The sequence below is a fragment of the Furipterus horrens genome, unplaced genomic scaffold, assembly GCF_987537825.1.
Source record: "Furipterus horrens unplaced genomic scaffold, mFurHor1.1.pri manual_scaffold_43, whole genome shotgun sequence".
NCBI lineage: Eukaryota > Metazoa > Chordata > Mammalia > Chiroptera > Furipteridae > Furipterus > Furipterus horrens.
The window spans coordinates 50,714-63,131 of NW_028327213.1; the positions used below are offsets into that span (position 1 = coordinate 50,714).

Here is a 12,418-nt window from a genome sequence, read left to right on the forward strand (position 1 = left end):
CAGTGTTCAGAATCTTGTTCTATTGTGGGATCTCATATGTTGTTTTAATTAAAAAGGTTATTTTTTCACTCTACTAGTGTTGGCCTTAGTCTTTTCCAATGGCTCTATGTGGTAAGTGTTACAGCTGTTTATCCCATTTCACTCCTTATATCATGAGAAAGGCTCTGGTTGAACTGGGGTTAACTAAAATTCAATTAAGGGGGATGAGGTATGCTTGATTCCTTGAAGGTGCTTAAGAATGGCAAAGGAAGTAGAGGCAGGTGAGATTTAGTGGAGTTTAGTAGAAATAAGTCTCTAAAGTTAATCTCCACGTTCTCTATACTTCCTTTTAAATTTGCTTCCCAACGAAGTATGCTAAAATGATCCTGATAATTTCAGAGAATCCCTTTCCCACTACTCACCCCACCAGTTTCTAGCCTAACCCAATATGAACTACATAGCTGAGTTCCAGGGCCTTCTTATCCAAACTGAGCCAGTTTCTAAAAACCATATATAAGCCTTTCGGATTCCTTTTCTTTTGTCTTTCCAGAGGCCTGATAATATTGAGTGGTTACACAGCGCCAGGGGTGTGTGCAAGGTCAAGCTCCATAGCCCAAAAGGACAGCAAGAACAGGAACGGAAAGTGGTAAGATACTAAATTACTCCCACTAAGGGGTGGAAAGGATTGCTTTATGGATACAGATATCCTGGAACCCAGAATAGACTAATGGAGGGTGATAGTGTCGTTTCTCTAAGATATCAAGTTCAGTAAAGTTTGTGGGCTGGGGGGTGGGGATTGGGGTGGGGGCGGGGCGCAGTATGCTTATACATCACAGAGGGACACGTGAAGGGAGGGAGAGAATGAAGAGTAGCTGGGGAGGGGGGTGGGGGGAGCCTCAGGGGAGGGAGGAGTGGTGGTTGCCTAGTTTTAGCAGCCTAATGGAATCATAATAATATCAGCTAGCTACAAGTAAGTTGCACTCAAGTGGGACTCCCACAGGAGGGCAAAATGTGTAATACTTCACATTTTTTATCACGTTCAAATGCCATTTGTACTGTTATGTATTTAATGCTTTTTTAATTGACTGACGTTTAAAAATTACCATCAACCTAAGCAATATTATCCATAATGTCACAGGTTTTATGTTTTAGTATGTATTTTTCCTACTAAACAACAAAAAAGTACATATATTAAACACAGAAATGTTTATCCATGTATCACTTAAAGTTTTCTATAACATCAGTAGTAAAAACACCACTTTTGGGGAACACTATGGTAGTTGAAAGTGCTCTAACTGAAAGTCAGGGAATTGGTTTCTTTTTTTTTTTTAATGTTTATTTATTTATTTATTTATTTATTTATAATTTTATTTTTTGGTTATTCAATTACAGTTGTCCCATTTCCCCCCATTGCTCCTCCCTCCCAGTTCATCCCTTCTCCCACAGTTATATCCCTCCCTGTTGTCCATGTCCATGAGTCATTCATATACGTTCCTCGACTAGACCCTTCCCTTACTTATCCCCCTTCTCCCCCTCCCCCCTCCCCCCTACTGACTACTATTCTAGTCTTTGCCTATTTAGTTCGTTTGTTTGTGTTGCTCTTTAGTTTCCTGAATTGAGTTCTAATGTAAGTTTCAGCTTTGAGTTTGCGTCAGTTGGGCAAGGCACCTTTCTTCTTACTTTTTTCAGTAAATGTAGGTATTGTAATTTGGGCATCTCTGACAGGTAGGTATTCTTATCTAGGAAATACAATAATGATAAGATTCTCTCTGCCTAATAGCATTTATTGAGTACTTACTATGTACAGGTACTCTGCTGAAAGCTTTGTATTCACTCTCAATCAATCCTCACAAGAACCCCTATGCGGTAGGTGCTTTATCGTCTCAAAGAGAAACCGCAGTCTTTTCTCTAGAATTTTCCTCAATACGCTGTCCTAATTTGGTGCAGATATGCTTTGTCGATGTGTCCACCCTGAAAGTGGAAGATAAAGGTTCCAAGGTGAGTATTCTCTGCTCCCCCCAGAGTTGGAATGAGTGAGAAACTGCTGAAAGAGTTATCAGTGGCAGCATAATAAAAGGGAAAGTCTGTGCCAGAGGGTGGAAGGATGGAGGAGATTCAGGTGGGCAGCCATCATTTTTGAAAACCCCAAACCCCCGGTTGAGAATATACTGTCACTCTTGATGCCAAATCTCATTCTAGAAGGAACTTAATTTGCTGGTAGGCCTGAAAGAATTACAGCATGGAAGGTAGCATGTCAGAGCAGTGAGAAAACTGTCCAAAAGTTTGACGATTCATGAAATATGATTCCTAAGATTTATGGATTTGTGAATGCCTCTGGAGGGGTAGTAATTTGTGAGGAGAACAATATCTCATTCTTCAAACATTAGCTAGCATCACAAGCCTACTTATCCTTCTCCATTGAAAGGAAAAGATAAGAGATATGACATTCATGTTTTGGAGAGGGCAGCTTGGAGAAGTCTCAAAAAGCAGTTATTCATAAGAATCTCACCACTTCATCCCATAGGATGCTGGTGGTTCCTGTTCCGGAGGTGACCTAACGCAACACCATCTGAAAGAGAAAGAAGTTATTATAATCAAGGCTACCGAGAAGCAAAACCAGTCTAAGGTATGCTTAGCTTCCGAGTCCACCCTTTCTAATTCCCAGAGTCCAGTGCTGACTCCGAAGACTCTGGTTCACAAAAGGTAAGAGAAATATTTCCAAACAAGCCCCTACATTTGACTACTATGATATTCCAGAGTTCACAGGCCTAAGTTCAAAGTCAGGTAAGTTTAATGTCCAGGTATCTAACAATGGCACTAATCACAGAGGTTCAGAATGCCCTTCCCTGATTGCAGGTCCCTACTCCAAACAGAATCTTGCTACCCTTATCCTAACAAAGATGTGGAATGAAAGCATGATCTTTTTCAGTGCTTTCTGTTGTCTTCTAATGGGCTTGTGTGCTCCACATTGCCCAGTGTCCAAAAAAAGAAAAAGAACAAGCATATATGGAACAGAGAGAATCCACAATGACCAAGAACTGTAGTGGCTTGTTCCCCAAACCTGTTGCCTAAGAGATTACAGACTGTTAGGTAGCGTAAAGTTAGAAGCAATTCGATTTGGATACCACTGTCACATGCAAGTCCTTTTGTTTTTCTGTAACTACCTAAATTATATCTGTTGGGCTCCTGGCCCATGACAAGTCACCTTCACAGTCCTACAAACCTGGAGTAGTTGATATTGAAATAGGATATTTGGTTTTATCTCAAAGGAGTCAATTTTTTTTTTTTTGTTCTGCATCTCTATGCTTATCTTATAACCAGGAACAACATTTCTGGCCTCAGACACATTTGGAGTGATGAGAGTGGCTCCTAAGGAAGAAAAAAAGTTTAAAAATATTCTTCAAAGAGTTTTGGGTTTAGTTGGAAGGAGGACTCCATTTTGAAGTCTTAAGAAAGGGATAAATTATACCTAATGTTTATTCTTAAAAGTGCAGCACATATTTCCTACACATAATGCAGGTGTCCTTGATTGTAACCTAAACCCATTTTCAAAATGTTGAACTTATCATGACCTCAAACTTCTAGGGATTCAGTAGAAAGTAAGGAGATGAAGCAATGGAAGGGGTAAAGAGGACGATGGTACTTAGCAAGGAGTGGAAGACATGTATAATACATATACACATATCTAGACATGAGTATATGCACATAATTTACACTGACACACAGCAATATATACAAAATAATTTATACGAGCCGTGACACACACATCCCTGGCTACGTGTCTACATATGACACTGGTGAACACACACAAGCATTGAAACAACACATGTGTGTGTATATTCATAAACAATGACTCACCTACACAAAGGTATAGAGTCAGCTGCATTGACATACCCACATGTGACACATCAACATCTATATATGCATCCATGCACACTATGCATAAACATGCACACTACACATAAACATACACACATGAGCCTCGATCAAAACACAGTGACTGTACAAGTTCAGGTGATAGGCATGCACTCTTACACAGGGTGGGGCAAAAGTAGGTTTACAGTTATGAGTATGTGAAACGGTTTATTCTTGAATTATTACTTATTATTTTCCATACATACAACTGCAAACCTACTTTTCGCCCCACTCTGTAAATATACCTCATGTTGATACGCACACATACAAACTTAAGCAAAGTGACACTAACAACATTTGAATGCACTGATACATACCTTGACACAAATACAATGACATCCCCACTCACGTATTCACACAAGTACTCAAATACCCAGGGTGTGTGCAACACTGACACACATTCTCAATCATTCACGTAGCATATAAATATAACATAAACTGATACCCAATTTATTGACATACACAGTCATTATATTAGCACCGATCCACATTGAACATAAACATTTATTGATGTATTATCTATTATCTATTAATTACTATATATGTTAACATGTGAATTTATTCTTTTTTTATTCTTTTTTTTTAAATAAATAAAAGATTAATTAGTTATTTTAACAATAGGAAATAACAATCCCTCCCTCTCAGACATTAAGACCCTTTATAATCTTATAAAGGACAATGGGCGAAGGTCTCAAGCTCCTCTAGCTGCTTCAAGCTGGACATGGTTGTCGTTCGTCCTACCTACCCTTGGTCCAGACATCCCTAATAAGAGTGGGGGTGTGGAGGGGAGAGTTGCCTTCCCACATGGGGAAGGATCGTGCAGACTCCAGGTCAGTTGGCTGTCCCCAGACAACGGCGTGCTTGGTTTAACAGGCTGGCATCCTTGTTGTATTCTGGGGGCAACAGATTTGGCAAAAGGGTTTAAAGACATCTTCAATCCATAACCACTAGATGACAAAAGGCAGGGATTAATTTTTCAATGTTCCACATTAGGGAAAAGAAACGGGCTTCTTTGGAGGAAGGTGTGCCAGGCGCATCTCACCTGTCCAAAACCCTTTTGCCCATTCTACTTAGTTTGGGCTGAGGGAAATAGTTTAGCTTTCCCCACTCTTAGACCTCTGGGCCCTTTCGGTCCAAGCCATTAGGATAGAACAGAGAAACCAGTTTTAAAGTGAAGCCCACAAACCACCCCATTCTTCACCAACCCAGCCACTTAGTTCAGCCAAACCGTTGAGTCTCAGGAGGCCGCGCTGCAGACAGGATTAATACACATATAGGTATAGCTCCATGATACATTCTATTAGATTTGTATTATAAACAAACATGCAGATCACTCAAATCGACACTTGTCATTTACATATTCAGACACACTGACATACACATTCATTTTTACATTCACACAGTGTACAAAATGTACACGCTATCATGCACACGTTGGCCCGTACAGGAAACATATAAAATCGGTATTGATGTCAACACATTGTTACACAGGCTTACACACAGGCAGGCATACATGTGCACTGACATGTGCACACGGACACACACGCTAACAACACAGACTGAACATTCTCACATCTACTGAGATGTCCCCACTTATGAATTGCTATACTGTTATTCACACACACACACACATGACAGACACATTGATACATTTTTGACACATGTTGAGATAAGCACACGTGCTCATGTGAAATTGACACGCTACCACTTGTGCTCAAAGGGATATAATTATGTATTATGTTTCCATGCAAATCCTAAAGGGTAAACCCCTAATGTATGCAGTTTAGAAAGATATGTCTTCTAAATAAAATAAGGGGGGAAAGTAGCCTCCCCAAACTCTTAGGTGTTCTTTTTTTTTTTTTTTTTTTAGATGGACGGATCTATATGCCTTTTCACACAAGCTCCCTCTGATCCTATAACTGTTGTAAATTGGCTTCTAAATGATATCCAGAAGTATGCCTTGGGTTTCGAACATGCACTAAGTCCCTCAGCCTCTAGCTGCAAACATAAAATAGGAGATGAAGATGAACATCACAAATTACCCTCTGCAAACTGCTACAGCATCTATGATGATAAACTGAATATCGATTACATGGCCAATAGACCTCAAAGCCCACATGTAGACATGACTGCAGCCAAGAATACCAACAAAAATCAGAGTCCTTCCACCTCTCCAGCAAAATCTTCTAGCACTAACAGGGCAGTAATCTCTCCTGAGGGAGAATGTCCCATGGATGACCTTTCCTTCACCATCATCCGGCTATCTAATCTGGTAATGGAGATGCCTTGTAATGAAATCAAGAAGTTGGAAAATGGAAGCAAATGCTTTCGTCATTCAATCTATCCACCCTCTGGGAACAAAGGGAAAAACACTCCCCGCAGCGCTGTGAGCAAGATCGTTTCTGACATGGCCCATGATGCTGAGGAAATATCCTATGTGGAAAGGCGGGGCACTGGAGAAGAGGGCAGGGAAGGTGGCAGGAAAATGTTTATGTATAGTGAATTATCCAACAAGAACAAGGGGGTAGACAAAGAGATGTGCCAACAAGAGAGCAAAGATTTTTCACACTCTATCAGTAAAGGACTCACGGTTTATGCAAATCAGGTGGCATCTGACCTGATGGTCTCCATTTTGAAGACCTTGAAAGTGCATGCTCCTGGGAAGCCAATTCCCGCTTGTGTGGTCCTGAAGAGGGTGTTGTTAAAACACACCCAGGAAGTTGTCTCTGATTTGATTGATTCCTGCTTGAAGAACCTGCATAATATCACTGCGGCCCTGATGACTGACTGCGACTTTATCTCAGCTGTCAAGAAGAGTCTGTTCAACCACGGAAAACAAAATGCTACACATATAATGGAGGCCATGCTGAAGCGCCTGGCTACTGTTCTGCTTGGAGAGAAGGAGTATAAATCACAGCCTCTGTTGTACGCATCCTTGAAGGCCGGCTCCCACAGTCCCAAATACGATAACCAAAGTCAAAACCAAAATCTTGAATTCTCCACCATGAAAACTGAATTGAAGGGGAAGGACAAATGCAAAATAAAACCAGAGGAGTGCAAGTCATTGATTAGCGCTGAAAAAGTTGGTGAACACATCCTCAAGGAGAGCCTGTCCATGTGGAACCAAAAACAACGAAACCAAGGCGAGATGGCTGGCAAAGCATGCGTGAGTAAGGAAGAAAAAAGAGAGAAGATCAGCCCTTCCACAGAGTCACTGGCGAAGGACTTGATTGTCTCTGCCCCTATGCTGATTCAGTACCACCTGACCCAGCAGGCCGAGGCCAAAGATGCACTTGAAGATGACTATCCTGGTTCCACCATAGGCCATAGGACTCAGAGTGCCCAATTTGAAAAGAACGCAAGTGACCAAAGTGCCAAGGCACTTGCAGTGAAACATCTAGAATCTTGTGGAGCTCCTGGGCCATCTACCTCTGTAAAGGAGACTCAACAACAGGCGGAGTGCCAAAAGTCCGATATGTCAAACATCATTCTATCACTGATTCAGAAACTGCTCAGTGAGACCTCCTTCAACAGTGAAGAGCAATCTGAAGGGGAGAGCAAGCCTTCTGAGCCCAGGCCAAACAAAGCAACTTCAATGTCCAAGAGAGGGGAAAAACAATTCCAGGAGAATTTAGACCTTGGTTTTGCCAGCGGGATGATGCAAATGAACTGGCAATTCATCAATCAACTGGTAGAACCTGTGAGGAAGCTGTGCCTTATCATGGCTAGGTATCACAACAACAGGGAAGCCCTGGCCGAATTGGAAGAACAAGCAGCCTTGGTACACAACCCAAGTTTCCAAGTTGGTGGCCCCAGATGCAGTCACAGTAGTGCAATGTCACAGAACTATCGAGAGTTTTCTGGGCCGGAAGTCATCATCAATAATTGGTGCTCAACAAGTAGCTTGCAGAAACAGCTCCAGGCTGTCCTGCAGTGGATTGCAGCCTCCCAATTTAAGGTGCCTGTGCTCTGTTTCGTGAGAGATGATGATGGACAACTGGAGAAGGTAAGCAATGGCAAAGCACAAGAAGAAAGATGGTTAGACTGGGCAGGGGAAGGGAGGCAAAACTGTACTTAGGGCTCACGAGCAGTCCAAATTTTGCTCAAGTATGCTCTTTACTATGTGCTTTATGAATTACTTTATCCTCATAAAAAGACACAAAAGCAATGAACCATTAATTGAGGCTGTAGCACCTTGGGGTCTGCACATTTCAGCCAAGAGGAGGCGAGAAAGATTAGCTTTTTTTTTTTTTTTTTTAAATTCAGTGACCCTTTAAACAAACTACTTGGTAAAATATGTTTTAGGAAGGTGGGGGAGATGGCCACCCCTAACCTTGACCTAGCAATCAGCACAGACTAACCAAAAGACCCAGGCCTTGGAGAGAAGTATTTAGTAAAGACAACTGATTCCAGGTTTTGTTTTTTGATGCTCAAAATGAAGTTATGTTTTTCATTTTGATCTATGACATTAGAGGAGGGTCAAGGAAAAAGGAGAGGGAAGGCAGTCCTGGATCAGCGAAAGCTTTTACTCTAATCTTAGTCATGGGCGGAAAGGTGGGTGAGGGGGGTAGTTCACTTTATCCACCTGAGACCTTTCTTCAAAAGTATCACATGACTCAAGCTATCTCTGCTCCCTCCACAGCTTCCAGAAGTTTCAGCTAAGGCAGCAGAGAAGGGGTACAGTGTTGGAGATCTCCTTCGAGAAGTAATGAGGTTTGCCAAGGAACGACAACTGGATGAAGCCATGGACAACATGGCTAGAAAACAACTTCTGGACTGGCTGCTCACTAACTTGTAAACTAACAGTCCCTTCAACAGCTCTGTAGCTAGTCACCCCATCCCCACAGCAGCATTCCATGCCATCTGGGCGCCCCTTCATTAGGCAAGTTGAACAACACACTACACGACTGTCTTTCCCAATACGTCTGAGCAGTTGGACTATGCAAGTACAAGGTGTTAAATAAGCTAGGCAACAACATGAATTTAAAAATTTTAAAAAAAAAGTCGTTGTGTTCTTTTTTTAAAATATACGTTCTATTGTTAACTTTTTTATTATTATTTAGATTTTATTTATTTATTTATTTCCAGAGTGAGGGGAGCGGAGGGAGAAAGAGATGGAAACATCAATGTGTGGTTGCCTCTCACGAGCCCCCAACTGGGACCTTGACCTGCAACCCAGGCATGTGCCCTGACTGGGAATTGAACCAACGACACTTGGCTCGCAGGCCGATGCTCAATCCACTGAGCCACAGCAGCCAGGGCTAGAAAAAAAAAGTCGTGTTTCTTAATCAGATATATCTGAGGCAAAAGAGGGGAGTGGGTCTAAATCCAAGGATTAGTGATACAGTGTTGGGCTTGGGTCTATATCTGACCTTAGGCAATTTTCTGAGCACCCAAGACATAAAGATATAACTCATGTCCAAATCTCTAAGTAATATGGTTTGTCCATTATGATCCAGAGGTTTGCCACCTGTGGACCCCCTGTTTCTGCCACATTACACATATAACTTGATAATCTCCCCTCTAATCCCGAGGGTACGGTTTTCTCGGTCTTTGTCAGGAATTTGCAGATGGGCTACTGTGCTGCAGGAGCTCAGCTCCAGGCAGGTTAACTTTGGATTAAGTGAGACCAAAAAGTGACAGTGGAGTGTTTGAGAGGGAATTCATTCCAAGTTTATTTATTTATTTTTAAGTATATTTTATTAATTATATTGTTACAATAGCTCCAATTTTCCCCCTTTGCTCCCCTCTACCCAGCAGCACCCCTCCCCCAGCAACCCCCCCAACCCAGTCCATGCCAATGGGTCGTACATACAAGTTCTGGCTTCATCCTTTCCTATATTGTTCTTTTTTAAAATTAATTAATTAATCAATTAACTAATTATTCTAACAATAAAAAATAACAATCCCCCCTCTCAGACTTAAGACCCTTTATAATCTTATAAAGGACAATGGGTGACGGTCTGGAGCTCCTCTAGCTGCTTCTGGACATGGCCGTCGGCCTACCTACCCTTGGGTCCAGACATCGCTAATAAGAATGGGGGTGTGGAGGGGAGGGTGGTCTTTTCACATGGGGAAGGGTCTTGCAGACTCCAGGTCCGTTGGTTGTCCCCGGACAATGGCGTGCTTGGTTTAACGGGCTGGCATCCTTGTTGTATTCTCGGGACAACAGTTTTGGCAACAGGGTTAAAAGACATCATTCAATCCATAACCACTAGATGACAAAAGGCAGGTATTAATTTTTCAATGTCCCACATTAGAGGAACAAAAGGGTTTCTTTGGAGGAAGGTGCCAAGTTGATTTTTTTAATTAAGTATATTTTATTGATTATGCTGTTACAGTTGTCCCAATTTCTTTTCTCTTTGCTCCCCTCCACCCAGTATCCTTCTTCCTTCCAGCAGTCCCACCCCCCTTAGTTCATGTCCATTGGTTGTGCATACCAGTTCTTCAGCTTCACCCTTTCCTATATTATTCTTAATGTCCCCCTGCCTATTTTGTACCTACTAATTATGCTCCTTAATCCCTGCACTACTTCTCCTCCTTCCCCTTCCCAGCCGATAACCCTCCAAATGATCCCTATGCCTATGATTCTGTTCCTATTCTGGTTGCCTGTTTACTTTTATTGGTTTGTTTTTATTTTTTAGGTTCTGTTGTTGATAGTTGTGACTTTGTTGTCATTTTAATGTTCATAGTTTTGACCCTCTTTCTCTTAAATAAGTGCCTTTAACGTTTCATATAATAAGGGCTTGGTGATGATGAACTCCTTTAACTTCACATTGTCTGGGGAGCACTTTATCTGCCCTTCCATTCTAAATGATAGCTTTCCTGGATAGAGTAATCTTGGTTGTAAATCCTTGTTTTTCATCACTTTGAATACTTCTTACCAGTCCCTTCTTGCCTGCAAAGTTTCTTTTGAGAAATCAGCTGATAGTCTTGCAGGCACCCCTTTGTAGGTAACTCTGCTTTTCTCTTGCTGCTTTGAAGATTCTCTATCTTTGACCTTGGGCATTTTAATCGTGATGTGTCTTGGTGTGGTCCTCTTTGGGTCTAGTTTGTTTGGGACTCTGTGCTTCCTGGACGTGTATGTCTCTTCCCTTTGCCAAAGTTGGCATTATTTATTTATTTATTTATTTATTTATTTATTTTTACATAAGGTTCAATTTCTTGCTCTTCCTCTTCTCTTTCTGGCACTCCTATGATTCAGATGACGGCACGTTTCAAGTTGTCCCAGAGGTTCCTAAGCCTGTCCTCATTCTTTTTTTTCAATTCTTGTTTCCTCCTTCTACAATGGTTGACTGTTTATTTCTTCCTTATGTCCCAAGTCATTGATTTGAACCCAGACTTCCTTCCCTTTACTATTGGTTTTGTGTGGATTGTCCTTGGTTTCACTTAACTTAGCCTTCACTTGTTCCCTTCTGCATTTGCCACACTCCAGCATATCTGTCACATCTGTGAGCATCTTTATCACCAGTGGTTTGAACTCTCAGTCTGTTAGGTTGCCTATCTCCTCATCGCTTAGTTCTTCCACTGGAACCTTGATCCGTTCTCTCTTTTGGGCCATACTTCTCTGTCTCATTAACTTGAGAGGCTTCTGTGTTTGCCTCTGTGTTAGTAGAGCTGTCACAACTGCTACATTGTGAGGGGCAGAGCCTTAGGTCTTCGTTAGTATGGGGCGACCCATTTGGCCACGTTGTGGTGCCATATGAGGGAGAGGAGTCTGAGAGGGAACAAAGCTGCTTGCTCAACCCTCGCCCCTTTTCCAGGCACTTCTCCCACTTCCTGTGTGGAACTGGCTGTCTCTAGCTATTTCTCTGGCTGTGGTTCCCAGAATGGGTGGGTTTGTGGCATTCTAGGACTCTGAGGGCCTCTAAACAAAGGAACTCTGCTGAGAGACCAGCAGCTTCTACCCATGCCCCAACCCCCACTGGCTTTCAGTCACGAGCAATGGGTTTTATTTTCCCTGGTGCTGGAACTGTGAGCTGCACTGTCTGGTCTGGTGCTGAGAGCTCTCCCCAGGTGTTCCTCCCTACTTTTTTTAAAGGTGTGACTGCGTTTTCCACTGGTCTGCCACTGCCGATGCCACAGCTGCCACTGCCACCTCACTGCTTCCTCTCTGCCCCGGCTCCATCCCTCCTGCCTCTCTGGATGAGTTTTTCTTCTTTAAATCTGTGTTTGTTGAACTTCCATGCAGCTCGACTTTCTGGAACTTCTGGGTGTCTCCAGTTTTGAGGTAGTTGTATTCCTTTTCAGTTGTGGAAGGAGATGCAGCGTGTCTACCTATGTCTCCATTTTGGCCAGAAGTCCCAAGTTTATTCTTGTGGCAGCAGGTGAGACAGGAACAAAGGATCCACGCTCTCCATGGTAAGCCGGTGGCAATTCTGCTTGGCGTCTCTGTGCTGACACTGCATGCCAAGGCATTTGCCACCTCAGCAAAGGGTGTATGCCCAGTCCATGTACACATTGCTACAGACTGACCCTAAGGGTGATTTTAAAAATAGGTTTTAGTGGTACTAACAAAGGTAGG

General features: G+C 42.3%; 1 protein-coding gene across 1 annotated transcript; it reads left to right on the forward strand.

Moving 5' to 3' along the window:
• Positions 1–529: 529 nt before the first annotated feature.
• Positions 530–8,692, forward strand: LOC149990001 (A-kinase anchor protein 4-like; the record flags this gene model as incomplete). The annotated part of the gene is made up of 5 exons (XM_090265721.1): positions 530–625; positions 1,927–1,977; positions 2,504–2,605; positions 5,765–7,900; positions 8,537–8,692. Coding segments are annotated over 5 exons (2,541 nt in total), but the record flags the coding sequence as incomplete, so codon positions are not given.
• Between the last annotated feature and the right edge of the window lie 3,726 nt (positions 8,693–12,418).